At 43.5% G+C, this 27,488-nt stretch overlaps 1 protein-coding gene and 2 pseudogenes across 1 annotated transcript; 2 read left to right on the forward strand and 1 right to left on the reverse strand.

Annotated features, from left to right (window-relative positions):
• The first annotated feature begins 331 nt into the window (after positions 1–331).
• On the forward strand, positions 332–1,146 carry LOC123241068 (annotated as a pseudogene).
• A 71-nt stretch (positions 1,147–1,217) lies between these two features.
• On the forward strand, positions 1,218–27,455 carry PPT1 (palmitoyl-protein thioesterase 1). Its single transcript, XM_044668033.1, has 9 exons — positions 1,218–1,347; positions 4,718–4,827; positions 5,982–6,109; positions 12,165–12,235; positions 14,699–14,801; positions 21,600–21,690; positions 22,631–22,729; positions 23,685–23,756; positions 26,298–27,455. Exons 1-9 carry the CDS (start codon positions 1,218–1,220, stop codon positions 26,421–26,423), a joined length of 930 nt encoding a protein of 309 aa, XP_044523968.1. The 3' UTR covers positions 26,424–27,455.
• Positions 19,417–20,008, reverse strand: LOC123240450 (annotated as a pseudogene).
• Positions 27,456–27,488: the final 33 nt, after the last annotated feature.

Raw genomic sequence — 27,488 nt, forward strand, 5'->3', positions numbered from 1 at the left:
GGACCTCCCATCTCTAGGCCGGGCTCTCAATCCACTGAGCTACCCAGCTGCCCCCAGGCCAGCTATTCTTACTAAACAATTTCACACGAATCTGAGTGCAGAATCTGAGTACCTGCCATCTTCCACTCTATTTCCTTCATGAGATTTCTACTCGATGTAGCTGGGATATGTGACTTCTATCATGACATGAGCAATAGGGAAATATGGATCACATGAAAGTAAGGGGATAACCGCTATCAGTCTATTTCCTGCCTGGGGGGAGAGGGTAAGAAGGGAGAAATTCTGAATTCTGAGAGCAGTGGAGGGTATGGCTGCAGGAATGGTCAGAGCCATGCCCAGATCAAAGGAACGTGTTTCTTCAGGCTCACCTGGGAGTGATTCTGTCAGCGAAACAGACAAAAAGGCAAAGAGGCAAAAGCAAGCTCTTCCAGAAGAACCCATAAAGAAGCAAAAACCACGAGAAAGTTCTGAAGCAGCAGCTTCATCCAAGCAAAGCAGCAGCCCAGATGATCATATGCTCCGGATTGGAAAAAACGAGATCTGTATACCAAGAAGGAAAAGTCCTCGTTGATTTTAGTAAATACTGGATGGATCAGGAAAGTGAAACGTAACCTGGTAGAAAAGGTATTTCTTTAAAGCCAAATGAAGGAACAGATTTCTGATACTGATGAAGCAGTAAGAAAACGGCAAAATCGGCCATATGAAACCTGGACCCTTTTGGTTGCTTTAAGCAGTCTTTTTGCATTGGCTTTTGTTTTCGAAACTATCCTATTAAATCTATTAAGTCAGTACCCAAACAGAGGTCTTTTAAAAATTAATCTAAATGTATTGCTCTTTTCACCACCCACTCCTTACTTTAATAAAATGGGACCATAGAAGTGAGCCATCCGGTGTGGCAGGTAGCAGGTGGCAGGTAATGAAACTTAGTCCCCTAATAACAAATGGATCGACTGAGAATGAGCACGGGGGTGTGTGTGTGTGTGTGTTAAATGCTCACAGTGCCTCCTGGGGGCTCCCCAAACCCACCCAGACTACAGAAGGGACGGGAAAGGAGAGAGAAATGGGGGGAATGAATCGGGACTTAGAGAAAGGAAGGAGACTAGCCGCAAGCGAGAAAACCAGGAACAGGTTCTTCCTGCTCGGTGATTGGATGAGCAGAAGGGGGCGGGGGCGTGACAACTGGCTCTTTAAGCCCGCGGTCAGGTGACAGAATCAAGATGGCTTTCCCCAAGCTCTTCCATCTGCTGCTGAACGCGGTGCTCTTGCTATGGCTTTCTGCGGGCTCAGCATCTTCCGCACAAGAACCTCCGCAAGAGCCGTTGCCACTGGTCATCTGGCACGGGATGGGTGAGCGGGGTCGGGCCAAGCGGGGGGCGGACCAGCAGCGGCAGGGTTATGCCATGCTCCGAGAGGCTAAAAAGATGCTGCCAGATCCCTCCCTCTGTGGAAGAAAGGGGAACCCGGCCAAAGACCTCTAAGCCGTGAGTCAGGGAGGCCAGGCTCTTAGAACTGCCTCTGCTCTGATCAAAATATTCCATTTGCCACTATATTTTCTTCATGGGTTTTTAAAATTGTATTTGTGTTAACACAATATGTGTTTTCTATCACAATAGGAGCAATATGGAAATATGTATTGCATGAAAGTTTGGGTATAACCCACATCAGATTATTTACTGTTTGTGGGGTGGGGAGAAGGGAAGGAGAAAATCTGAATTCCAAAATATTAGGAAACAGTTGTCAAAAGTAGTTTCTACATGTAACTGAAAAAAAAAATTAGTTTAAAATGAAAAATAAACAAATAAATGCCATTTGACTGAAAAAAACAAACTGGCCCACGCAGGTGAGTCGCTGCCTTGCTGGGGGTCTGTTCTTAATGAACTTCTCCCATTTAGTAGGTCTGTAAAATTTTCCAGGTGCTTTTCTCTGAGCAACCGTGTGAGGTACCTACATTTATAAAGGAAATGACAGCTAGAGGCAGCAGGTGAAGCTGATAGAGTCCTAGGTTCAAATCTTGCCTCAGCCACTTCTGGGTCCTGTGTGTCTGGTCACTTAATCCCTATACCCCCAAGCATTGATTTTGGTTTTATAAATTGTGGAAGATGTTCTGCTCTCCACTTTTTCCATAGACTGTAGCAGAACCAGGACTTAAAATCTCAGAGATTGGAAGGGATCTTAATAACTATGCAGGCCAACCCGTTCATTTTATAAATGAGGAAAGTAAGAAAGGTTAAGAAACTGGTTCGTGGTCCCACGGAATTCAAGCTGTCTTCCTGATTGCAAATCCAGTACTCTGTCCTATCTAGCCTGCTAGAGGTCTTATAGTCCAGCATGTAACTTTTAAGAGAATCCCCTCTGTAAAACTGATTCTAAAATAAGCATTTCTATCATAATACCTTGTTACCTTTGAGTCCTTTTTAGCTGACATTCTAGGATCACAGAGTCATAGATCAAGAACTAGAAGAGTCATCTAGAACAGCCCCTTCATTTTACAGATGAAGAAACTAAGTCCCAGACAAATTAAAGAGACTCAACTAACAGAATATTAGCTCTTTGAGAGCAGGAATCATTTCTTTTCCTTTTTTCTCAGTTTCATTACTTAGCACAGTGCTTGGTTCATAATTGGTACTTAACAAGTGTCCATTGGTGGGTCAATGAACTTGCTACCTGGACAGTACGTTACTGAGCTGAGATTTGAAACCCAGGTTTGGTGACTTCAAAACCAACATTTGGTCTCCATACTTCTCCTTTGTGGGTTAACAGTCATTTTCTTGGGATGAAAAGGGAAGTGAGAGCCACTAGTAGACTTTGGAATCTATCAGAATTGTGGCTGTGAAAGAATGTTACAGTTTCTAAATTGCTATGCAAACATGAACTGATTCTTCATTGTGTCAAAGAGTTATGATTTTAATGCTATAGATCACAATTCTTCTAGATCTTTATAGTTTGGATGAAAAAAAAAAAAACCCCTAGGGCCACCTCTCTGGGGTTATCTAGGACATAGCTCCCACTTAAAGTCTTTGCAGTTTACCAGGGTTAGTGGAGATAAGTCAGGGCCATTTCTGTACCATAAGGAAAACATCAGTGAAGGGAGAGTTGATAATCATGATTACTGCCCCAAAGACAAGTACAGCTTAAATGGCCCTTCTTCCATGAAGCCTTCCCTGATGCCTTTTCTAATTGAATTTTTCCTTCCTCATCTCTCTTCCTTTTCTGACCTTTGCACTCATCACATTCTAACTTGATAAATGCCATATTTCCTTGCTTGTTTTAAGTTCTAGAATTTAGAGCTGGAAGAAGCCTTAAAGCTTAGAGATCATTTAACCCAACAGACTCCTTTTCATAAAGGAGGAAACTGAGGCTCAGAAAGGTTGTAATATAATAATAGCTAATCATGTATCATGTTAAGATTTGCAAAGTGCTTAGCACACATCATCTCATTTCCTCCTTATAATACAATTGCTAGCAGCTTATTAATATCTTCCCTCTATAAGATAAGGGAACAGACTCGGAAAGCTTCATTGATTTGCTCAAGCCAACACAGGTGGTGGTAAGCAGAGTCAGGACACGAACTGAGATTCTCTACCCTGAAATGTTATTCTTATTCCTCTGTACCTCACTGAGGACAAAGACTAATGACATTTCCCCATCCCTATTGCTTTACACATAATGATAAAATAATGTGTATATAGAGCTTTGAAACACAGAAAACTCTTTCTCCCAGTATACCTTGTAAAATAGGTAGCCACTGTGGAGTGAGGAATAGTGACTAAAGTACTGGGTATGGAGGCAGAAAGACATGGGTTCAAGTCCTGCTGTAAACACTTGCTAGCTGTATGACCTTGGGTGTCAGGGGCTTTCTGACAACAGTCTGGGGTCCCAAAGGGAGCAAGAGCAAACGACATAAGGTAAGAAGGGAGAGACACTCTCACATTGTGGGGTCAGGAGGACCAGAGGTGCAAATAGCAACCAAAGCCACTTTATTGAAAGTAGTCATGATTTTTATAGGAGGACCAAGACAGCCTGATGTTTCTACCCAAACTTTCTATACACATGGTAACAGACAATGTTTACCCAAGGACCTTACAGATGATTTATTGGACACATCTCATACAGGGATTGGAGGATTGGGAGGTGTCCATAGGTTTCATGATACATACTTAAGAGTTTACTTGAGTTACCTTTGCCTTCAGGGGTTTCCAGGGATATAGGAAACAAACATGCCTTAGATGGAGAGGGAGAGAAGGAAGGGGGAATGTGGCTGGGAACTAAGCCTTGCTGAGAGTCTTTGGACCCGAGGGTCTCAGGCTGCCACACTTGGGTAAGTCACTTAACTTCTATGTGCCTCAGTTTGCTCATCTGGAAAATGAGAGAGTAAGACTTGATGGCTTCCAAGGTCTATTCTGTGATCTTGTGACAGTACTTGTGAAGCAAGCCATATTATACCTATTTTTCAGATGAGGCAACAGGCCCAGAAGAGAAAAGTGACTTGCCCAAAGTTATAGCTAGAAAGTGGCAGGGATGGGACCTGAACCCAACTCTCCCAATTCCAAGGCTATTTTTCTTCCTATTACACCAAGCTTAATACATGATTATATAAATCAAATTCTAGGTACATTAATTGTGCCCATTAAATTGTTGGGGCTTCTGAAGCACATAAATGATTATTATGTATTACATCTAAAATTTCATGTGTTTTCTTTCTTCTTCTCCTGTCTAGGAGACAGCTGCTGTAACCCCTTGAGCATGGGGGCCATTAAAAAAATGGTTGAAAACAAAATACCAGGAATTTATGTCTTATCACTGAAGATTGGGAAGACTCTGATTGAGGTAAGGCAGCTGCAAAGCTAAGTCACTGAGGGACTTTTGTTAGGCTGAGGAATCCTTCATAGATATCTGGATGAAAAGAGATTCATGTGGTTTTACTTTCTCTTTTAGCACTCTTCTACAGAAGGCCATTTTGTTGGGACTTCCAAAGAGACTTTTACTCTTAGAGGCCTTTGGAAATATTTATGTTCCCTTTGTGTAGAAGGAAACGGGCATCCATCTAGAATAAGAGAATCTTGAGAGTCCTAGTAGAGGCTCTGCTGTCCCACCTAACTTTATTATTTTTATTTTATTATTATTTTTCTAACCAGTTACACAACAACAGATTTCCATAGGTTTTCCAAAGTTATATGATCCAAATTGTCTCCCTTCCTTCTTCCCTCCCCCTTCTTGGAGCTGGCAAGCAACTCAGTCTGGGTTATACATGTATTATCCCACCTAACTTTAAAGATAAACTCAGCTTAAAGGGACAAAGGGACTTGTCCAGAGTCATAGGACCCATTAATAGCAACTTAACAGCAATTCAAGACTGTTCTGTTGGCCTAGGAGAGAGGAAGTGGGGACTTTAAGGAGTGGGGAGCCTTAGAAAAAGGTTTGAACACTTCTAGTTCTGTGGAAACTTGGTTTTCATAAGCTCTGTGCTCTTCCTCTTCCCTTTTTTCTTTCCCTTCTCCCTCCTCTTTTCCCTTCTCTTTTTCCTCTTCTCCTCTCTTTGTCTTCCATCTCGTCCTTGCCATCTCCTTCACTCCCTTCTGCCTCCCTCTACTTCTTATTGTCCTCTCTCTCTCTCTCTCTCTTCTCCTCTCCCCTCTTCTCTTTCCTTCTTCTTCTCTTCCCTTCCTTCTTTCCATCTCTTTTTCCTTCCCCTCTCCTCTGTCTCTCCCTCCCTTCTCCATTTCTTCCCTTTTTCCTTCTCTCCTCTCCCCCTCCTCTCCCTTCTCCTTTTCTTTCCTTCTTCCCCCTCTTTCTCCTCTGCTCCCTTCTTTCTCCCTTACTCTCTTCTCCTTCCTTCTAGTTTCTTCTCCTTGTCTTCCTTCCTCTCTCCTTTCTTCCCCCCATTCTTTCTCTTCTCTCCCTCCTCTCTTCCTCTCTCTCTCCCCTTCGACGCCATTCTTCTCTCCCTTCCCTTCTCACCTCCTCTCCCGTCTCCCCTTCAGGATATGGAGAACAGCTTCTTCTTAAATGTGAATCACCAGGTGGCTCTAGTGTGCGAGATGCTGGCCAAGAACCCCAAGCTGCAGCAAGGCTACAATGCCATGGGATTCTCCCAAGGTGGCCAGTTCCTGTAAGTCACTCACTGATTAAGGACTTTGGTATTTTCCCAACAGCAGTAGTTTGTGTTCAGTGCTACCAGAAATTGCAGGGTCCTTCAGCTATGCGGTTTTATTTGATCCTCACAGCAACCCAGTGGGCCAGATACTGCAGGTATCATTAGGCCCATTTTACAGATGAGGAGACTGAGGCTTCATGAGGTCAAATGACTTGCCCAGGGTCTCAGCTGGTAAGTGACTGAGGCAGAATTCAAATTCAGGACTGATTTTGAATCCAGAACTATTTGCAGTGCTACACTGCCTCTAGTCAGTCAAAAAGCGCCTTTTTGTTAAGCACTTCCAAGTGCTTTGCTAATTGTAGGGGATATAGAGAGAAGCAAAAGACAGTCTGAGCCCTCCAGGAGCTCCCTGGCTAGTGGGGGAGACAGCATGCAAAGAAACAAATATATACAAGCTGAGCTTTAGGAAAATCATTTCAGCTGCTGGATGGAGGTTGAACCGAGATGGCGAGAGACTTGAGGCAGGCATACCCTCCAAGTATGAGGTGATAAGTATGTGGCAGCAGTGTCAGAGGAGAGAAGGGAGCACATACCAGAGATGTTATGAAAGGTGAAATCATCGGGGCTTGGCAGTTGATTGGCTAAGGGGGATGGGGTGGTGTTGAAGAAATGAGGGTGACACCTAGGCTTTAAGCCCAAGATCTGAGAAAATGGTGGTGCCCTTGACAGGCACTGGGAAGTTAGGAAGAGGGGAGCCTTGGGGCAGTTCAGTTCGGGACATGTTGAGTTTAAGATGTCTATAGGACTTAGAGTTCATATGTCTAAAAGACAGTTGGAGATGTGAGTCTGGATGTCAGGAGAGAGGTTAGGGCTGGATAAGTAGATCTGAGAAGCATCATTAGCATAAAGATAATTGATACTCTGGGAATGGATGAGCACCAAGAACCATAGTATCTGGACGTCACACAATACTTGGGTTTGCTACTTTCTGCATTTATAGAGTATTGTATATTGTAGCTGTGGTCTGGTGGTTTCTTACCATATCTTCTCACCCACTTCCCACTTCCCTTTGGCAAGAATACACTCTCTAGTAGTTGTTCATTTGTTTTCAGTCTTGTCTGACTCTTTACAACCCCATTTGGGAATTTTCAGGCAAAGATACTGGAGTGGCTTGCCATATCCTTCTCCAGCCCGTTTGACAGATGAGAAACTGAGGCAAGCAAAGTGAAGTGACTTGCCCAGGGTCACATAGCTAGTAAGTATCTGAGGCCAGATTTGAACTCAGATCCTCATGACTTCAAGCCATCTGCTGAATCACCTAGCCACCTGGCAGTCACTAGACGGTGGGCTTTATGAAGGCAGGGTTTTTTCCCCATCTAAACCTTGTATCACTTACCTTAATTCCTCCCTCTTCCCAGCACCCCCCATTCCCTCCAACATGGGTCCTGTGCATAACAGGTACTTAATTTAAAAAAAAAATGCTGATTGCATGATTGCCTTCTAGATCCCAGGGTGGCTTATGCCTTGAAGAGCAGTTAGAGGACTTTAATGGAGGGATATAACAATTTATAAATAAAATGGATTTTCTTCCCTTGATTTATATTCCTTCCTTCTTGGCCAGGGAGAAGACACAACCTCAGACACCAAGTAGACCAGCTATGGTGTTTTGTTCCCCAGACTCAGGATTTTTTTTACTTTCCTGGGCTTTTCTCTGATAAGTCTTTATTCCTTTAGGGCTGCTGGGATGGTGACTCCTTTTTTCTTAGGAGGGCTTAATGAGAGATAGACCCAGACCAGGAGATTTAGGAGGGAAGCATCAGAGATCCTACTTCAAAGAATAGCGACAGTAGTGGAAATCCAGACAAGGCCCACATCACAGTATCTCCTGGGGCAGCCTGGAGCAGAAGAAAACAAGCTTCATTTGGACCCTGGGGACTTGTTTTGACTCTGTAGCTTTAGGGAATTTTAGGATTTCCACGTGTGCCCAGAGAATTCTCATTGTCTTTTTACCCCATTGCCCCACTCTTGGCTTTAATCAATGACAGATCAAAGGAGTAGAATTTACATGGGTTTGACTACACCACTTCTGTGACCTTTAAGTAGGTTACTTAAGTCTTGAGCCTCAGTTTCCTCAATTGTAAAAAAGGGAGAGAGAGGCAGCTGCAGAGTATAAGAGTAAAAGTGCTAGATTTGGACTCAGGAAGGCCTGGATTAAAATTCTGCTTTTAACCTTGACTAGCTGTGTGACTCCAGGTAAATCACTTTATCTCTATTTGCTGGGGCTTACTTGTAGAATGACCTCTGAGGTCCCTTTCAGCTCCAAGGATCTGGTAATCCCTATAATTCCTAGGGCTACTGTGGAGTTCAGATGAGATAAAGGGTAGAAGGCATTTGGTTAACCAAAAGGAGCCAAATGAAATCATATCAGCTTTAGTATTATAGGTATATTATCTTAATTATCACTTTCCTCTCTCCCTCTCTCTCTCTTTAAACCTTACCTTCTGTCTTAGAATCAATACTATATACTGGTTCCAAGGCCGAAGAACAATAAGGGCTAGGTAATGGGGGTTAAGTGACTTGCCCAGGGTCACACAGCTGGGAAGTGTCTGAGGCCAGACTTGAAGCCAGGATCTCCCGTTTCTAAGCCTGGCACTCAATCCACTGAGCTACCCAGCTGCCCCCAATGATCACTTTCCTTTGCAAGAATGTAATCAGTTTTATCTTGATGAAATCCCTTAAGTTTCCACTTTTTTGTTTACCTTTTTGCAATTCTCTTGAGTATTGGAGTTGACCCTGGAATTTTCTTTTCAACTCTGGTCTTTTTTGTCAGGAATGTCTAGAAGTTCTTTTATTTCCTTAAATATCCATTCCTTCTTCTGGAAGATTATGCCCAGCTTTGATGGGTAGTTGATTTTTGTTTGTATCCCTAGGTCTTTTGCCTTTCAGAATATCATATTCCATTCCTTCTAGTCTTTTAATGTAGAAGCCACTACATTATATATAGTCTGTATTTTGGCTCCACAATATTTCATTTGTTTCCTTCTGGCTGCTTGCAGTACTTTTTCCTTGGCTTGGGAGTTCTGGAATTTGGTTATAATAGTCCTAAAATGTTTTATTTGGGGATCTTTTTCAGGTGGTGATTAGTGGATTCTTTGAATTTTAATTTTTCCCTCTTCAAGAATTTCAGGATGGTTTTCCTGATGATTTCTTGTAATATGTTATTCAGGCTCTTTTATTGATTATGGCTTTTGGGTAATCAGATATTTCTTAGATTATCTATCCTAGCTCTATTTTCTAGGTCAGTTGTTTTTCCAGTGAGATAGTTCAGATTTCCTTCTATTTTTTCATTTTTTTGATTTTTTTTTATTATTTCCTGTTTTCTTCTGAAGCCATTAACATCCTTTTGTCCAATTCTAATTTTTAGGGGTTATTTTCTTCCTTAAGTACTTGTGTTTCCTTTTCTATTTGACCAAATGTAGTCTGTAAGAAGTTATTTTGTTCAGTGTATTTTTGAGCTTCCTTTTCCATTTGGCTGATTCTGCTCTTAAAGGAGTTGTTCTCTTTCTCTCTCTCTCTCTCTCTCTCTCTCTTTTTCTCTCTCTCTCTCTTTTTCTCTCTCTCTCTCGCCTCCATTTCCATTTGACTGATTCTAGTTTTTTGGGAGGTGCTTTCTTTGATTCCCTGCCTCCCCCAAGAAGTTGAATCTCTCTGCCATTTCTCTCATTTGATTTTTTAACTTCTTTTCAAGTTCTTCAAGGGATTCTTTTGGGACCTTTTGCCCTTGCCTTTGAGGAAGGTCAGATTTTCCCATTGTCTTTTGCTAATCTTACCAGTTTCTTTTATTCTTACTTCATCCATATGTTGAAGTTCTGCTTTGCAAGAGCTTCTGTTCTAGAGCACAGGCTCTATACCTCAGGACCATTAACTTATCTTGATAATTTTCTGGTGACTATACTTCAGTACAGTTGGTTTCCTGTGTAATCCCATGCATTTTGAGGTAGCTGGGTGGTGTAGTACATAGAGCATTGGGCCTGGAATCAGGAAGACCTGACTTCAAATCCAGCCTCAGATACTTCCTAGCAGTGTGACCCTGGGTAAGCCACTTTACCCTTCTTGTCTTAGTTCCTCATCCGTCAAATGAGCTGGAAAAGGAAATGGCAAACCACTCCTGCATCTTTGCCAATAAAACCCCAAATGGGGTCATGAAGAGTTGTACATGACTGAAAATGATTGAACAACAACCCATGCATGTTATTTTATTAATTTAAAAACACATTTTTGAGAAGAGGTCCACAGACTTTACCAGACTCCCCAGGGGCTCATAACACAAAAAAAGATGAAGCAGCTATGATCTCAAGGACCAGGGGACCCTAGACACAATCAACTATGGTAGAAGAAAGAATGAGACCAGTGTGGGGTTTGGTGGCGCACGTCCAGGTAAAGTAGGAGGAGAAAGATGAGGAGGAAAGTATTCCTTTGGCTTTGAGGAGTTAGAGAGGCCTTGGAGGAAAGAAGGCTGTCTACACACGAGAATTGAGGATAGAGGGGGTGGTGGTGCCATTTCAGGCATGGGAAATGGCATGAAGAAAGTTGCAGACAGAAGGATGGCAGCTGGACATGGAGAGAAATCCAGAATTCAGCTTCTCTATAGAATTGTAGAAGGGGCTTATGAGATAAACCTAAACTGGTAAATTGAATTGTTCTTTTAATCTACTCAGAGGTAAAAATAGTAGAAAGGCATTCTTTGAGGATTAAGCAGGGATTAGACTTGTTCTGGTTGGTCCCAGAGAACAGAACTGGGAGCAGAATAGAGAAGGGAAGAGAAGCAGATTTAGACTCATGGAAAGGGAAAACTTTTCTATTTAACTTTGAATCTAAAAAAATTCTTTTCCACTTTATTCTGAATCTTAACAAGCACCAAATAAAATGAGCATTTCTGTATCCATTGTGAAATAGGAGAGGATGGCCATGAAACTGTGAATGTGCACTAAATGGAGCTCACTTTTCTATTAAAGACTATGGTAAATTTAGCTCACACTTTTGAAAGCTGAAGGAAAAGCTCCCTAATGTCCAGAGTGATCCCAAACTAGAAGGAGCTATTTCAGGATTTAATGGGACCCCTTTTGCTGGTGATTCTCAAGCTATGCTTAGATGGCTGCTTGTCAGAGATGCTGTAAAAGCGATTCCTAGGTCAGTTAGTCAGTTAGCAAACCTTTATTGTTGCCTGTTGTTCAGTTGTTTTTAGCCATGACCCCATTTGGGGTTTTCTTGGCAGAGATACTGGAGTGATTTGCCACTTCCTTCCCCAACTTATTTTACAGATGAGGAAACAGAGGCAGACAGGGTGAAGTGACTTGCTTAGGGTCACACAGCTAGTAAGTATCTGAGGATGTATTTAAACCCAGGAAGATGAGTCTTCCTTACTTCAGGCCTGGCATTCTAACTGCTGTGTCACCTAGCTGCCTAAACCTTTAGTAAGTATGTGCCAGCCAATATACAAAGCACTGGATATAGAGAGGCAAAGAAACATGGCCCCTGCCCTCAAGGAGCTCATTTTTCATTTTTTTTTTAAACCCTTACCTTCTGTCTTAAAATCAATACTGTGTGTTGGTTCCAAGGCAGAAGAGTGGTAAGGGCTAGGTAATGGGGTATAAGTGACTTTCCCAGGGTCATACAGCTAGGAAGTGTCTAATACCAGATTTGAACCTTGGACCTCCCATCTCTAGGCCTGGCTCTCAATCCACTAAGCTACCCAGCCGTCCCCCTCATTTTCTAATAGGAAAGGTAATGTGGAAGCCACTAAGGGCATATAAAATCCATATTGTCTAAATGGGAACCAGTCTCAGAGAGAATGCCCAAGCCGAGGGGCAGCCTGGAAAGGAGTCTTCCGCAGAAGGTGGGCTTTGGGCTGAGGTCAGCCTCTGGGTCAAGATTCTGTGGCCTAGGAGAAGGACTTGGTTGAGGACTTGGGAAGGGTGAGGACTGCCACCCAAGTTTGTTATTGACAGGGTAAGACATTTTCTCAGGTCTTTCTTTAGCCAGGCTAATTCTTATTCTCTTCTTTCCATAGGAGGGCAGTGGCGCAGAGATGTCCATCACCTCCCATGATCAATCTGATTTCAGTAGGTGGACAGCAGCAAGGTAATTCTTGCTCTCTTGCCTGGCTCCTGCAGGACTCTGAGCCTCCAGAAGGCTTCCAGTCCTCAGACCAGAATAGAAATTTAATGGGGTTAGCAGCCCACTTGCTTACAAAATTTTGCTTTCCTAGGCTCTGATGGAATTAGGGGAAACTGAGTTAACTCAACTTTTTGATTCCCACTGGATAGAGGAGACACTGGATTGCCAACTAATGACTTTTTTATTGATACTTTTGATCCAATGAAGAAGTGGGGAGGGAGAGAACAGGAAGTTTTCTAGTTCACCTTGACTTTGAGAACTTTGCTCTTTCTCTGGGTTCCTGTAAATCACTCCTGCTGTTTTTTGACATTGGTTGAATTTGGTATGAGGTAAAAACTGGCACTCAGTTTGTACTGCCTTAAGAGTATTTGGGAGCTAGGATCAGCTTTGTGGCACAGTGGCCAGACAGGCCTGGAGACAGAAGGATCTGAATTCAAATCTGGCCTCAGACACTTCCTTGCTGTATGGCTCTGGGCAAGTCTTTTTTTTATCCCCTTTTGCCTAGGCCTTACCCATATGTCTTAGACTTGTTACTAAGACAGAAAGTAAAGATTAAAAAAAAAAAGACTTATGATGAGATTATTGACTATAGAAGTCAAAGAATCTTTTCTGGGGAGAAGTGTGGTCACAAGACCTGGCTACTAAAGGTGGATTTTATACTGTTTGCATTAATATTGACATAGTGACTAGAGTGCTGGCCTTGGAGCCAGGAAGACCTGGGTTTAAATCCTACACATGGCATATTCTGGTTGTATGACTCTGGGTAAGTCACAACCTCAGGGTGCTCTGGGTCAGTGGTGTTAAGCTCAGGTAGAAATTGGGGCTACTAATCCTTATGCAGGGAGGCAGCTAAGCGCAGTGGATAGAGCCATGAACCTGCAGGAGAGTTCAAATCAAGCTTCAAACGCTTACTAGCAGTGTGACCTTGGGCAAGTCACTTTACCTCTTTCCCACAGTCCAGGGGAGGAGAAAATGGCAAACCACTCCAATATTTTTGTGAAGAAAAGCCCATGAACAATATACAATATTGGTGTGCTGTGGTCCCTGAGGTCCTGAAGAGTCAGACACTCTGAAACAATCCCTGTGTAATAATCCCTGGGGATCCTTATGTTGATTTAGAAAACCACAAATTAACATTACTTTATTCTATTAAATTCTTATTTATTTTGGTAAGTAGTTTCCATTTATGTTTTAATCTGGTACAGCTTTGACAGCTCTTCTATAGGCAGCCCCCTACAAATACACATGGCAGAGAAGATGCCAGCCTGTCTTGGTAGAGGAAGCTTCCTCTCCTGGGAGTTCCCAGGCCCAGTGAAATCCCAAATCCTCCTGGTGAATGTTGGTATAATGCAAGGCAATATGGTCCAGCAAGAGGAGCCCCTACTCATGAGGAGTTCTTGAGAGACTGGCCTTGGAGCCTATTGAGATATCAGTCTTGGTGCCACCATGGACTGTTTCTGGCACTTTGGGCGCGGTACTTGATTGCTCTGGATTTTACTCCCCATCTGCCTAGCAGCCATCTCCCTCTGGGGACCAATTGGAGGGTAAGATGAAAGGAGGAGAAGGTGCTCGGTGCTAAGTTAGGGCGGTGGTGGTGTGGTTCACAACGTGCCAGGTTCTGTTGGCTGGATTTGAGAACATAAGAATCATAGGAAAGTGATCCTTATTGGAAGGAATTGTTGGCAATGGTTGTTGAGAGGCAGTATGGTGCCAAGGACCAGCTGTGGATTCAGATGCCACCTCTGGTGGTATCTCTGAGGCCAAAGGCAAATCAGTGGAGGGTGGACAGACTTGGACTGAAAAGCTCTGGGGTTCAAGTTCTTCCTCACACACTGGCTGGGTGATCATGAGCAAGGTACATAAGCTCTGAGAGCCTCAGTCTCCCCGTCTGTAAAGTGTCAGTGCTCATCCTTGATTCTTGGAATGCTCACAGGGTGGTGGAGTGGATGGTGCCCTGCAGCCTTGGCATGCTGTAGAAATATGAGATGTTGCCTCATGTCCGTGGGGTGCTTTGCAGGCCTTAGAGGGTCATCTCACCGTGCACTGTTACTGTTGTTACTACCTCTGGAGAGGAAGCCTGTGATGGAGTGGACTCCTTGAGGGCTGGCTTGCAGGCAGGAAGATCAGGTTCAAGGCCTCCCTCTGACCCTTCTAGCCAGGAGACCAGAAGAAGACCTTTGATTTCTCTGCCCCCCAGGAGCTGTCTAGATCTCTAGGGTAGAGAGGAGCTGGCTGTCTATCAGAGAAGGGAGTTTTCACACTGGGGATTTCCTACACCGATGAGATCACAGTTCTGGACTATTCCCTGCGCCTCTCCCCAAACCCTACTCTTCATATTCACTTCCCTGGTATTCCGGGAGGAATCTAGTCGTTTTTGCAGATGAGCCAATGAGAGGGTGAGTGAATGAGTGTCTTTTCTTCCTACAGGTGTTTATGGTCTTCCTCGATGTCCAGGGGAGAGCTCTCATATTTGTGACTGGATCAGGAAGACACTGAATATGGGTGCCTATACCAAAGGTGTTCAGGAACGGTAGGTACTGTCAGAACCAAGCTAGTGAGGCGGTGGTCTGGGGGCTGCTGGGATTCCAGTGAGGTGATTGGTGTGAAATAAATGCCTCTGTGCTCCACAGGTTTTAGGCATTATCACTGTTCCTGGCCAGAGGAAGGGGCAGCTGGGCCCAGGTGCTCTTGCTATTTCCATCTACAACTTGAGAATGAGCATTAGTTTCTAATGTTGAGGCAAGGCAGATGCACCCACTTCTTAATTAGGCAAAGACTAGACCCGTCTTTGGCCAGTCAGGAAGACTCATATTTTCTGAGTTCAAATCTAGCCTCAGACACTTTCTTGCTATGTGACCCTGGGCAAGTCACTCTGTTTAACTGCAGTTTCCTCATCTGTAAAATCATCTAGAGAAAGAATGGTAAACCCCTCCAATATCTTTGCCAAGAAAACCCCAAATTGGGGTTGGATACAACTGAAAATGACTAAACAACAGATTCCTAGTTGTGTCACACACTGGGACCTTCCCTGGTGAGTTCTACTGAGCTCCATTTTGCTTATAGAATCCCAGAGGTATAAAATTAGAGCTGGAACATACCCTAGAAGTCATTTAGTCCAACCCTCTCTTTTTAAAGATGGAGAAACTGAGACACAGGAGCCCATGTGACTTGCCCAAAGTCATATAGGGAGTAAGAGACAGATGTGGAATTTGAATTGGAATTTTCTGAACCCACAGCTGGTGTTTTTCCTCTATATCATCTTACACCACATATAGGAAGAAGCTTCAGTGGATATACAACCTAAACAGGAAGGATCTCATTTTGATTTTTCCTTTACTTTATTCCAGTAACAAATTTACACATAAGTTTTTCAAGGTTATATGATTCACATTGTCTCCCTTCCCTTTTTTCTTCCCCCTCCTGGAGGTGACACTGGCTTATTTAAAAGATCTCATTTTGTAAACATTCCGAGGAGAATGGAAAGAGATACCTTTTCTAATTATGGTGAAAAGGGGGAAATAATGATTACTATTATTATTATTTTTTAAACCCTTATCTTCTGTCTTAGTATTAATAGTATTAATTATTCATATGAATATAATATAAACCACACATTAAATATATATTTAATAATATATTAATATTATAATAATAATTAATACTAACATAATACTTAATAGTATTAAGTATTGATTCTAAGGAGGAAGAGCAGTAAGGGCTTGACAATGGGGGTTAAGTGAGTTGCTCAGGGTCACACAGCTAAGAACTATCTGAGGTCAGATTTGAACCCAGGACCTACTGTCTCTAGGCTTGGCTCTCTAGCCACTGAGCCACTTGGCTGTCTCCAGAAAGGTAAATTATTAAACAAACCAGGGAAAGAGTTATGAGACTTTTACCAGTTTATCCCTGCAGATTTGTATCACTTATAAATTTCTTACATTTTCTTTTGTGAGTCTTCATCTGAGCTGTTGTGATAATGATTGGGCAGGAATGGAATAAAGGGAGAGTCCAAGGTTCCCCAGGATTCCATTACTCCATTAACCAAAACTCTTTGGCTCCCATCATTCAGATAGTTCCAAATCCATCAAACTGGACTGACATTTAGCTCACATTTTTTTTTTAGTTTATTTCTTTTTATTTTTAAACATTTTCCCATGTTTACATGATTCATTTTCTCCCCCTTCCTTCTTCCCTCCCCACACCTGGTTAGCTCATTTTTCTACAGTTTGTACAGTGATATAAGAAGAGATTTCATCAGCCATAACCTAGATAGTCTACTTCCATACTAGTCTGGTAGCCCTTTTGGCAAGCCTCAAGCCCATTAGTGAGTTAGGAGAGTGTCTAATCCAGGTATGCAGAGACTTCCCCTTTCGGAATGGGCAGATGAGAACAATTTGTTCCAGTGGCCATGGAGGTGGCTGAAGCAGGTGCTGTGGAGTGCTTAAAGCTTGTTAAACATCAGAAAAACCAAGGCCATCCCCTGCATCCCAGGCCATCGCCAGTTGGCCTGATTTTTGTCTTGCTATTGGACTTAGATGACTCTGGAAGAGAGAGTGAGGCTGAGGACTTTGTGTAACTGTGCCTCACTTAAATTCAATTTGTGCCCAAGTTAAAAGACATCACCAGTGATGTCTTTTTGGTCCTCTTCGAGTACATGGGACAACAACCAACCAGTCTGGTAACCTTTTCAAAAAAGGAATTAAAATTAGCCTGGCTAGACTTCTCCATGACCACTCGTGATCACTGCTTCCCTTTCTAAGTGCCCACAAACTATCCATTTGATCATCATTGTAGGGATTTTGCTAAGTGAGCATCATGGTTAGGCTGTCATTTTAGAAGTGAGCTTTTCCCTCTTTTGACCACAGAGGTCTCTGGTGGGGTGCCCAGGAATCTTCAGGAGGCTTTGTATTATTTTTATCAGAGACTTGGATAAAGGCCTAGATGACATATTCACTAAATCTACAGATGACATGGAGCAAAGGGGTACCTGACATACTGGATGACAGAATTGGGATCGAAAAAGACCTTGATTATCTTGTCCAGTGATGGGCAAACTTTTTAAAGAGGGGGCCAAAGGAAAGGAAATGCTCATCTGTCAGTCTGTTTCTAAGGCAACTCTTTGGAAGTTTCATTGTATTGTATCCTACTCATTGTATTTGTCAGATTAGGAATAATGTCCTGTAGGCAGTTAGAACATTTCAGGAGGCTACATCTGGCCCAGGGCTGGGGCTGTAGTTTGCCCATCACTGGTCTACGACATTGGGCTGGACTAAAAAACATGACATATAGGCCAGCTAGGTGGCATAATGGATGGAGCACTGGGCTTGGAATTAGGAAGACTCATCTTTGTGAATTCAGATCCAACTTCAGACATGTACTAGCTTTGTGACCTTAGGCAAATCACTTAACCATGCTTGCCTCCGTTTTCTCATCTGTCAAATGAGATGGAAAAGGAAATGGCAAACCACCCCAGTTTCTTTGCCAGGAAAACCCCAAATGAAGTTAGGAAGAACATGACTGAAATCACTCAACAATAAAAAGAAAAGACATTTAATAGGGTTCAATGTGAAGTCTTACCTTGGAGTCCAGAAATCTAGTTCACAAATGCTAGATGAGGGAGGTGTGACTAGATATGGTTTCTGTGAAAAAGGTTTGGGGATTTCAGTGGATAGCAAGCTCGATCTGAGTGGAGTAGGCGGAGTGCTGAAATTGGGGTGAGAAAGATCCGGGAACAAATCTCACCCCTGACACAAATTATGTGAACCTGCATAAATTCGAATCTTAGTTTGCTCAGCTGTAAAATGAAGGGATCTGGATTGGATGGCTTCCAAGGGCTTTCCCAGCTCTAAATCTGTGATCCTTTGGACAACATTCCACATCTACCAAAAAACTAGGTTCTGTTCAGAGAGGCATTAGAGTGTGGATGCAGGGATCTACTCTACTCTGCCCTGTCCAGTCTCTACCTGGAGTCTTATCTTCTGTTGGTTGGACACCAAAGATAGGAGACACTGACAAGATAGTGAGTGTCTCAGATGGAAAATCAGGGTTATGGAGGCAGAGTTAAGTGTCTTGCCTGGGGTCACATAGCTAGTAAATGTCTAAGGCCAGATTTGAACTTGGGTCTCCTTGACTCCAGACCCTTTTGCAATTCTCTTAAATGAAAAGTTCTATAGAACAGTCGCATTTACAAGCACCCTTTCCTTGTGGCAGGCAGTCTCACGAATGTGTTCCTATAGGGACTTGTCCAAGGTCAGCTGGTTTAGAATTTGTCCTTTCTCCTATATTTGATGGTTTGTTATGTCCTTCAGTGAAAGATGGGTAGAAGAAAGGGAATGGGTAACTAGGGGCTTAGAAGAGCCAGACAAGTGGGGATGGGGTCAGTGAAAAGTGACTTTATAATTTATATTATTATTTATAGTAGCCCCAAAATTAGCAAAGCTAGTTCTATTTAAACATAATTCTAATTTAACAAAGTAGGAATGGGAGGCTGCCACCATCCACAGACTTACCCAGAATACCCACATTCTATTTCTCAAGCTCTCTGAATACTTTTCTCACCCTGGGCCTGTGTTTATAGGTTTTTAGGGTATCTCAGTGGATAGAGTGGAGTCAGGAGGGCTTAAGTTTAAATCTGGCCTCAGACACTTACCAGCTATGTGACCTTGAGCAAGTCACTTAACCCTATTTGCCTCAGTTTCCTCATTCTTAAAATGAGCCAGAGAAAGAAATGGCTAACTATTCTGGTATTTTTGCCAAGAAAACTCCCCCAAAGGGTCACTAAGAGTCAGACATAACTTGAATGACTCCACAACAACAAAATTGTTATTATTGTTTGTGGTAACATGGAAAGAACCCAGAAGACCTGAGTGTACATCCCAGCTATAAAGCTTTCTAGTTTTATGCTGGCAAGTCATAGTTTCATAGCTTTCATTTTTCGTCAGCTGTCAAGTGGGGATATTTGCCCTCCAGGCTTCTGAAAGTTGTTATGAAAAGTGATTCTCGTGTGTGCGTACAGGTATGTGGAAATCTATTTATTTAAAGTTTTTAATGTTTCATTCCAGATTACATGTTGGTAAGATTTTCTTTTTCTTTTTGTCTTAACATTTTTTTTTCAGTTTGTCACTTAAAGTATATAGACAGTTGGCTTCATGCAGAATATACTTTTAATGCACATTGTAAAAAAAGGATTCATCTTACAAATTGTTTTGCAATCTAAATATACAATAGCTTGGAAAGCAGAGAATTTAGAAAACAAAAGCCAATGTAAAAAGACTGCTTAAAGCAACCAAAAGGGTCCAGGTTTCATATAGCTGATTTTGCCGTTTTCTTACTGCTTCATCAGTATCAGAAATCTGTTCCTTCATCTGGCTCCATTGTTCTGGCTTTAAAGAAATACCTTTTCTACCAGGTTACGTTTCACTTTCCTGATCCATCCAGTATTCTCTAATATCAATGAGGACTTTTCCTTTTCCTTCTTGGTGTACAGATCTCATTTTTCCAATCTGGAGCATATGATCATCTGGGCTGCTGCTTTGCTTGGATGAAGCTGCTGTTTCAGAACTTTCTCGTGGTTTTTGCTTCTTTATGGGTTCTTCTGGAAGAGCTTGCTTTGGCCTTCTTGCCTTTTTTGTCTGTTTCACTATCAGAATCACTCCCAGATGAGCCTGAAGAAACACGTTGTTCCTTTTGATCTGGGCATGGCTCTGACCATTCCTGCAGCCATACTCTCCACTGCTCTCAGAATTCAGAATTTCTCCCTTCTTACCCTCTCCCCCCAGGCAGGAAATAGACTGATAGCGGTTATCCCCTTACTTTCATGATGATCCATATTTCCCTATTGCTCATGTCATGATAGAAGTCACATATCTCAGCTACATAGAATAGAAATCTCATGAAGGAAATAGAGTGGAAGAAGGCAGGTACTCAGATTCTGCACTCAGATTCGTGTGAAATTGTTTAGTAAGAATAGCTGGCCTGGGGGCAGCTGGGTAGCTCAGTGGATTGAGAGTGAGGCCTAGAGATGGGAAGTCCTAGGTTCAAATCTGGCCTCAGATACTTCCCAACTGTGTGACCCTGGGCAAGTCACTTGACCCCCATTGCCCACCCTTACCAGTCTTCCACCAAGGAACAGAAGTTAAGGGTTTAAAAAAATTTTTTTAAATAAATTTAAAAAAAAAAAAGAATAGCTGGCCAAGGAAGGTGGGAACTCTGTCATTCTGGTTTCCTTAGGGAAGGTTTCTTGGAAGAGGCCACATTGGGTGGTAGGAGTGGTAAAAGAAAAATATGTTATAAAGGGAAATGAAAGTATTATAAACCCAATTAATAAAGGTGACAGCACATAGAATAGGTGCCAACGTGGTGCAGTGGGTAGATCTGGGCCTAGAGTCAGGAAGACCTGGGTTTAGGTTCAAATTTCACTTTAGATACTTACTAGTTACGTGACCTTGGTGAGCTGCAACCTCTGTCTCAGACTCCTCATCTGTAAAATGGGGATAATAATAGCACCTGCCTCCTGGAAAGTTGTGAGGATCAAATGAAATATTTGTAAAGTGCTTCATAGACTCAAAGTGCTATATAAATGCTGCCTACAATTATGATGGCATGAAATGATATTTGATATGACATGAAAGGAGCACTAGATTTTTGCAAAGAGCTCAGGTTAGAATCCTAGCCACACTACTCACTACCTCTGTGCCCCTGGGCAAGTTACTAAACCTAGTTGTCTGGGCCTCTCTTTTTTGTCACCTATAAAGTGAGGTGGTTGATGGTTGATTCTTTTTTTTTTTTTTCCCTCTTGTTTTAAACCCTCACCTTCCATCTTGGAGTCAGTAGTGTGTATTGGCTCCAAGGCAGAAGAGTGGTAAGGGCTAGGCAATGGGGGTCAAGTGACTTACCCAGGGTCACATAGCTGGGAAGTGTCTGAGGCCGGATTTGAACCTAGGACCTCCCATCTCTAAGCCTGGCTCTCAATCCACTGAGCCACCCAGCTGCCCCCTTATTTGATGATTTTTAAGGTCCCTTTCCGAATTCTTAGGATTATACGGTTCCTTTGAGCATCTTTGAGCCATCTTTATGGCTCATTGTTTCCAGCAAAGTAGGTGCTCATTACTTACTCAATATGTCCTCTGTGTGTCTTTTGTAGCAAAATCCTTCTCTTCCCCTCAGCCTTCAATCTGAAAAGTTATCCCCAGGTTCTTAAGGGCTGGGGCTATGTATCCCTGCCCCCCTCATGTACTCCCAGCCCTTGCACCTCCTCAGAAAGACCACAGGGGGCCAGCCTGCAGTCACCACTGACTGCTTTGCCATCTGCGGTTCTTGTCTCTTCTAGCTTGGTACAGGCAGAGTACTGGCACGACCCCATAAAGGAGGATCTCTACCGGAACCATAGCATCTTCTTGGCCGACATCAACCAGGAAAGGGTAAGTGGTAGGGCTGCTGCCAGAAGCCTCATTGCCAGGGATTCATAAAACATACCTGCTTACTCCTAACCTCTGACACCTGGCGGGGGCAGAGATGACCTTTACAAAGCTAGAAAAGAGAGAGGTGACATGAGGTGTTGAGTGTGGGTCAGCAGAGAGAGCCTCAGGTCTGGGGGCAGAAGGCCTGGCTTCTAACACTGTTGCCTACCAGCTAGTTGACCCCAAGTAAGGTGGTTAACCTCTTGGGGTCTCGGGTTTCTCTGCAAATGAGGGACTTGAGGTTGGATGATCTCTGGAACCTCTCTTCTACTTTTTTCTTTTTTTTAACTCTTGCTTTCCATTTTAGAATCAATACTGGGTATTGGTTCCAAGGCAGAAGAGTGGTAAGGGTAGGCAATGGGGGTTAAGTGACTTGCCCAGGGTCACACAGCTGGGAGGTGTCTGAGGCCAAATTTGAACCCAGGACCTCCCATCTCTAAGTCTGGCTCTCAATCCAGTGAGCCACCCAGCTACCTCTGTAGAGCTGCTCTTACAGTTTTATGATTTAGGTTTTGCTTGTCCATTAGTTTCTCTCCTTTTTAACTAGGGATAAAGAAGGGACAGAGTTTTGTCAGCCAGGGTAACTCCTGCTTCTTCAGTGAAGTCTTCCTGGAGGAAGCAGGATTTTAAATGGTTTTGAAGAGAAGAGAGCATGTTGATGCCCTGACTGGATTTTGGACAGAGCTAGCTAGCAGTTGGGTCTAAGGAGAGGTAGAAACCGGCCAACAAGACTGGAAGGAACAGGGATCTTACACAGATGAGGAAGGGACTCTTCTGTTGTCCTCATGCTGGGCAGACTCAGGTTAGGACAAGAGCTTTGTCCTCTCCCACAAAGGCTGTGGCCTGGATCCTTAACCCAGGGGGCAGCTGGCTAGTCACGTGACCCAATTCTCTCTTCCAGTGTATTAACGAAACCTACAGGAAGAATCTGATGGCTCTGAAGAAGTTTGTGATGGTGAAATTCCTCAATGACTCTGTTGTTGACCCTGTGGATTCAGAGGTGAGATGCCTGGTGTCCTAGGAACCAATAGGGTGCTAAAGGCAAATAGCCACCATTGATGGCCCACTCATTCATGCCCCAAGACACACATTGAGAAGTTGTCTCCAGGGACCTTCTGCTTCCTGGTAGTGGAGGGCAAAGAACCTGGCATTTGGAGTCAGGAAACCTGGGCTTGCATTTTGACTTTGACAGGCCATGGCAAGTCACTTCCCTCTCGGAGCTTCCTTTCTGTCTTCTGTAGAATAGCGTTTGTGGTGTTCCTATCTCCCACAGTGTGAGGATTAAGCCAGAAAACACATAAAGTGCTTTGCAAACCTTAAAGGTCTATCTAAATGCTAGCTAGCTATTATTATTGTAGCAGTTTATAGAGATGTCTGCTGAGGTAGCAGGAGGGTTGGGATCTGCGTTAGAACCACACTCATGAAACCCTGCAGGAATCTTTGAAATGTGGCTGGTGGTGCTGAGCTTGGAAGTCAGGAAGATGAAATTGAAATCTTGCCTCAGTCAATGACTAGCATTGTGACCCTGGGCAAGTCATTTTACTCTCTCAGCCTTAAGTTTAATCACCCAAAAAATAGGGTTAATAGCCTCTACTTTTCCGGGCTGTTACAAGACAGAATCCTCTGTAAGCTATACAATATATAAATTCTAGCTATTAGGAATAGTGACAATATTAGACCATTTGAAAGGATGTGCTACACTGACCTCAGTTACCTGGGAAGGTCTTATAGTGCAGAGGAAGGAAGGAAGGCTTTGGAGTCAGAAGACCAAACTTTACTCTTTGCTACCCAAGAGCCTTTGGGCAAGTCACTGTTTCCCCTTTTGTAAAATTAAAGGGTTGGACTAGCAAGAACTCTTGGGCCGTTCTTTGGTCCTGAAGCAGGCTAGCACAGGAGCCAGGCTACTGATCTTCTTCTCTGTTACCCCACCTGCTCCCCATCATCCTCTCCCACAGTGGTTTGGATTTTACCGAAGTGGTCAAGCCAAGGAGACCATCCCCTTACAGGACAGCGATCTATACACACAGGTAACTTCTTGGGTGGTGGGAAAAAGGGGGTAGGTAGTGAAAGCTGCTCCCTGGGTGAGGAGAGGCCTGCCTTGGGCCAGAGGGGCACTTTCTTCTCTAGAAGTACCAGCCCTGACATGGGTTTGTTGCCTTTTCAGTGATAATCCTGTGCCAAGTTTAAGGTGCCGATGCTATCTAGGCACCAGGAGTCAGCTACAACCTGCTTTAATCCAGAGGCTTTCAGACAGCCTTCCTTTGTGGCAGGTACTGGGCTAAGTCCCGAAGATCCAAATACAAGAAAGTACAGAAAGTAAAGCTTACACCCCAATAGGGAAGACGATCCATGAAAGGGAGGGCAGTGGGGAGACGGAGGACAAGGGCAATGAGGGACGGCCTTCCTGGGCTACTACTTAAGATGTAGTCCTGGGGAAGAACTGACAGAATAAAAAAAGCTTGGAATTAGGAGAGCCCTGTGTGGCCCTACTAACCACATAGTGCTAGGCAAGACCATCTTTTCAAGCCTTGATTTATCTCCTGTAGCATGGAGTTTGTAAAGCCTACCCCCCACAGCATTTTGGGGCAAGTGTTTTGTCAACCTTATTGCATTATTTAAATGTCTGGCTGTCATTAGTCCTCCAACTTTTGCACTATATAAAATTCAGACTGCCCTTCTCACTCTAGGGATTATTCTTTATGGGAAGATTTTGGGCTGCAATGTGCTGTGTGTTGGCTCCCTCTGGCAGGGATTCAGCGCCAGTGCAAGGCCATCTGGGAGATGGATAAACAAATCTTCTAAACCCTAGGTGCATAATTAATGGCCAGGGAAGAAAGGGAGTTTTCCTTTAAATACAGGTCAGAATTTTGAGCAAGAGTACATAGATTTTGGTGAGGGAAGCAAGGGAGAGCCCAGGGGTTGTTGCGGGAGGCTGAGCAGCCATCCCAGCTTAGTTCCTCTGGCACAGCCTACAGAATTTGGCTGTCGTCTGTTTTGCTGGAGTTTTCACTGTGGAATTCAATTCATTAGTATTTGGGCCCCAGAGCAATTGTGCCTGCCACTAGGGAATGCCACAAAGTCACAGTTCAAGTTGGCCAAGGTGCATGCAAGCCAGATGACCCCAGCCTCTGACTCATTTCAGCCATGGGCTGGGCTGTTTGCTCAGGCCTCTTTCTGTGGCTTTGGAAGGCCATAAACCCCTAAGGGAACTGGGGTGACTTTGCTGCTTTGTATTTCCAACTGAACTTGGAGCAGCTGGGCCCCTTTGGGCACTGCTCCTTCCCAGAAAGATTGTTCCCAGGGTCTGCTATGGCAGGTTTTTAATCTGTAACTGATTTTCCCCCTAGCAGGAGGTTTAAATTTGATCCCATTTCCGGGTGCAGTCTGGTTTCTCCATGCTTGTCTCAGGCTATGCTGTCTGCTGTTTTGGGCTGAAGTTATAAAAATTCAGCCTCCCAGTTTGGTCATTCTAACTTCAGTTACCTCACCTAGCCTCGAGCTTGAGCCCTAGGTTTGGGTTCCAGTAGCTGGCAGCCATGTTTACAAGGCTTCAGGGTGGCATGTGGTGGGAAGAACATTGGATTCTGAGCCCCTCCTCGTGTGGATATGAATCCCAGCCTGACCTCTTAGGACAATCTGGGGGAGCCTATGGACCACTTTTCTGAATGATGCTTTTAAAATGCATAAAATTCAGAGATTACAAAGGAAACCAATTAGATGGAAACAAAACTGTAGCCTCCCCTCTCCCCTAAGTTCATGGTCCTCCCTGAAATTTCTTTGGACTGTGTCTGCGGATCCGAGGATAAGAACCTGTACTCTAGAGGGCAGTTTGGTGGCTCAGTGGATTGAGAGCCAGGCCTAGAGAAGGGAGTTCAAATCTGGTCTTGGGCCCTTCTGTGTAACCCTGCAAGCCACTTAATCTCCATTGCCCAGCATTTATGGCTCTTGAATATAGTATTGAATCCAGGAGGGAAAGGTAAGGGTTTTAAAACAAACAAAACCTCTACCCTACATTTACATAGAAAATCACACTTTTTAAAAAAGAAATGGATTTTTATGTGTGGGAAGGGTGTTAGGGGGAAGGATTTTGGAGAATCCTCTTAAGATAGCCCAGGGGATTGAACACATGTGGCTAGGGTGCTTACCGGGCCATTTATAGGGTGGGTGGCCATCCTTCCTCTCCCCTCTCCCCCTCCAGATCTCCAAGGAATAAAGCCCTAAATTTGAGCAAGTTATGTCAGATTAGAAGTCCCCAGTCCCCAGTGTGGGTCCTCAGTGCTGCCGATGAACAACTCCTTTTACAAGATCACTAGGGTAAAATTTAGATAAGTGGGAGCAAGAAAGGGAAACCCTACTGTAGTTTCACAATAAAAGTCTGCCAAGACCACCAGGCACTACAATGGGCTAGCCATTCCATGCCCATCTGCCTCTGCACAACCACAGCTACACCCCTCTGCCCAAAGTAGTGCCTGGCATTCTTGAAGTTAAAGAATTCTTTCTAGGAAGCTTCAGTGTCTTTTCCCATTAATTTCCAGGCATAGGATTAATGGTGCCTTTTCTCTTTCTAGGACCGCCTGGGGCTTAAGGAAATGGACAAAGCTGGCAAACTAGTCTTCCTGGCTTCAGAGGGGGACCACCTTCAACTTTCTGAGCAATGGTTTTATACAAATCTCCTTCCATTCTTAATTGCTTAATTACAGTGCAACAAGAACTTTAGGCACCTTAGCATTTCCATGGCAACTGGGAGGGAGAATGGGGTTGGGGGCTCCAATCCATCCTGTATTCTGTCCTTAGATGCAACTAACACTTCACTCCTTTCCTTATCTGACACTGTCTGGAGAGATAGATCCTCATCTTATCTGCTCACTACTCAGGCCTAATCCCACTGCCATATGGTCAGGAGTCCAAGTTTCATTAGCTAATGAGTATGAGGATTGTTTTACACGTCCTTGACAGCGGTCAAACCCAGTTCTAGATTAGACTCTCTTTTGTGGCAAAACCTGAAGCAAAAAGTAGTTGCTGGAACTCCAACCCCTCTCCACCCCCAACCCCATTGCCTTCCAAAAGGCAGTCTGAACAGGGTTCTAGTGTAATCCACTTGGAAATAACCTGTTTCTCTGGCTAAACTTTAAGCCAAGGATAGAGCAAAATGTGATTAAATGATCTGAATTGTCTGGGTCTCAATTTTGCCAGTAGAGCCATGACCAAGGGGATGAATTTCACAGGTATATCATGGACTTCTGGGAGCTCTCAGAGACATTGATAGGAATGAATGTAAATTCATTCTACCAATGAAGTAAAACACCACAGGAAGGGGAGGGAACCTGGGTGGGGGTGGTGGTGGCACAGGGAATACTTCCTGCTGTTATGGCTCACAGTGGGAGGATGCTAAAGGTTTTTAGCACCAAAAGTTAGGGTGGGATAGGTAGGAGGAGACATTAATCCCTGGAGGATTATATCAAATTTGTTTCCAAATATGCCATATTTTCAGAGCATACCCAGAGTGACTGCTAAATTGCTCTTCTCGGTGGGCTTCTAATTGGAGGGGCATCCAAGTATTATCTTTTTAAAAATTCTGTTGTTTTGTGCAAAGGCAAGAGGTATATCACACCCTGGAGGTGAAGAAACAGGCCTAGCAGCTTCTTATCCCCACGTTCCTGTTCCTTTTGTTGTAAAAATGTTTGGTTTTACCAGCTTTTCTGAAAAATAAAAATAATGATTTCTTACTTGGGTGTCAAGTCTGAACAATTTCAGTTTCA

This window comes from Gracilinanus agilis, chromosome 3 (assembly GCF_016433145.1).
Source record: "Gracilinanus agilis isolate LMUSP501 chromosome 3, AgileGrace, whole genome shotgun sequence".
In the NCBI taxonomy this organism is placed as follows: Eukaryota; Metazoa; Chordata; class Mammalia; order Didelphimorphia; family Didelphidae; genus Gracilinanus; species Gracilinanus agilis.

What these genes read in the sequence shown, in the direction of transcription:
- PPT1 (XM_044668033.1), top strand. Translation starts at nt 1,218, where the DNA reads ATGGCTTTCCCCAAGCTCTTCCATCTGCTGCTGAACGCGGTGCTCTTG. An exon ending in AGTAGGTGGACAGCAGCAAG is followed by an intron (nt 12,236 to 14,698) that starts GTAATTCTTGCT and finishes TTCTTCCTACAG; the next exon opens with GTGTTTATGGTCTTCCTCGA. An exon ending in ACAGCGATCTATACACACAG is followed by an intron (nt 23,757 to 26,297) that starts GTAACTTCTTGG and finishes TTCTCTTTCTAG; the next exon opens with GACCGCCTGGGGCTTAAGGA.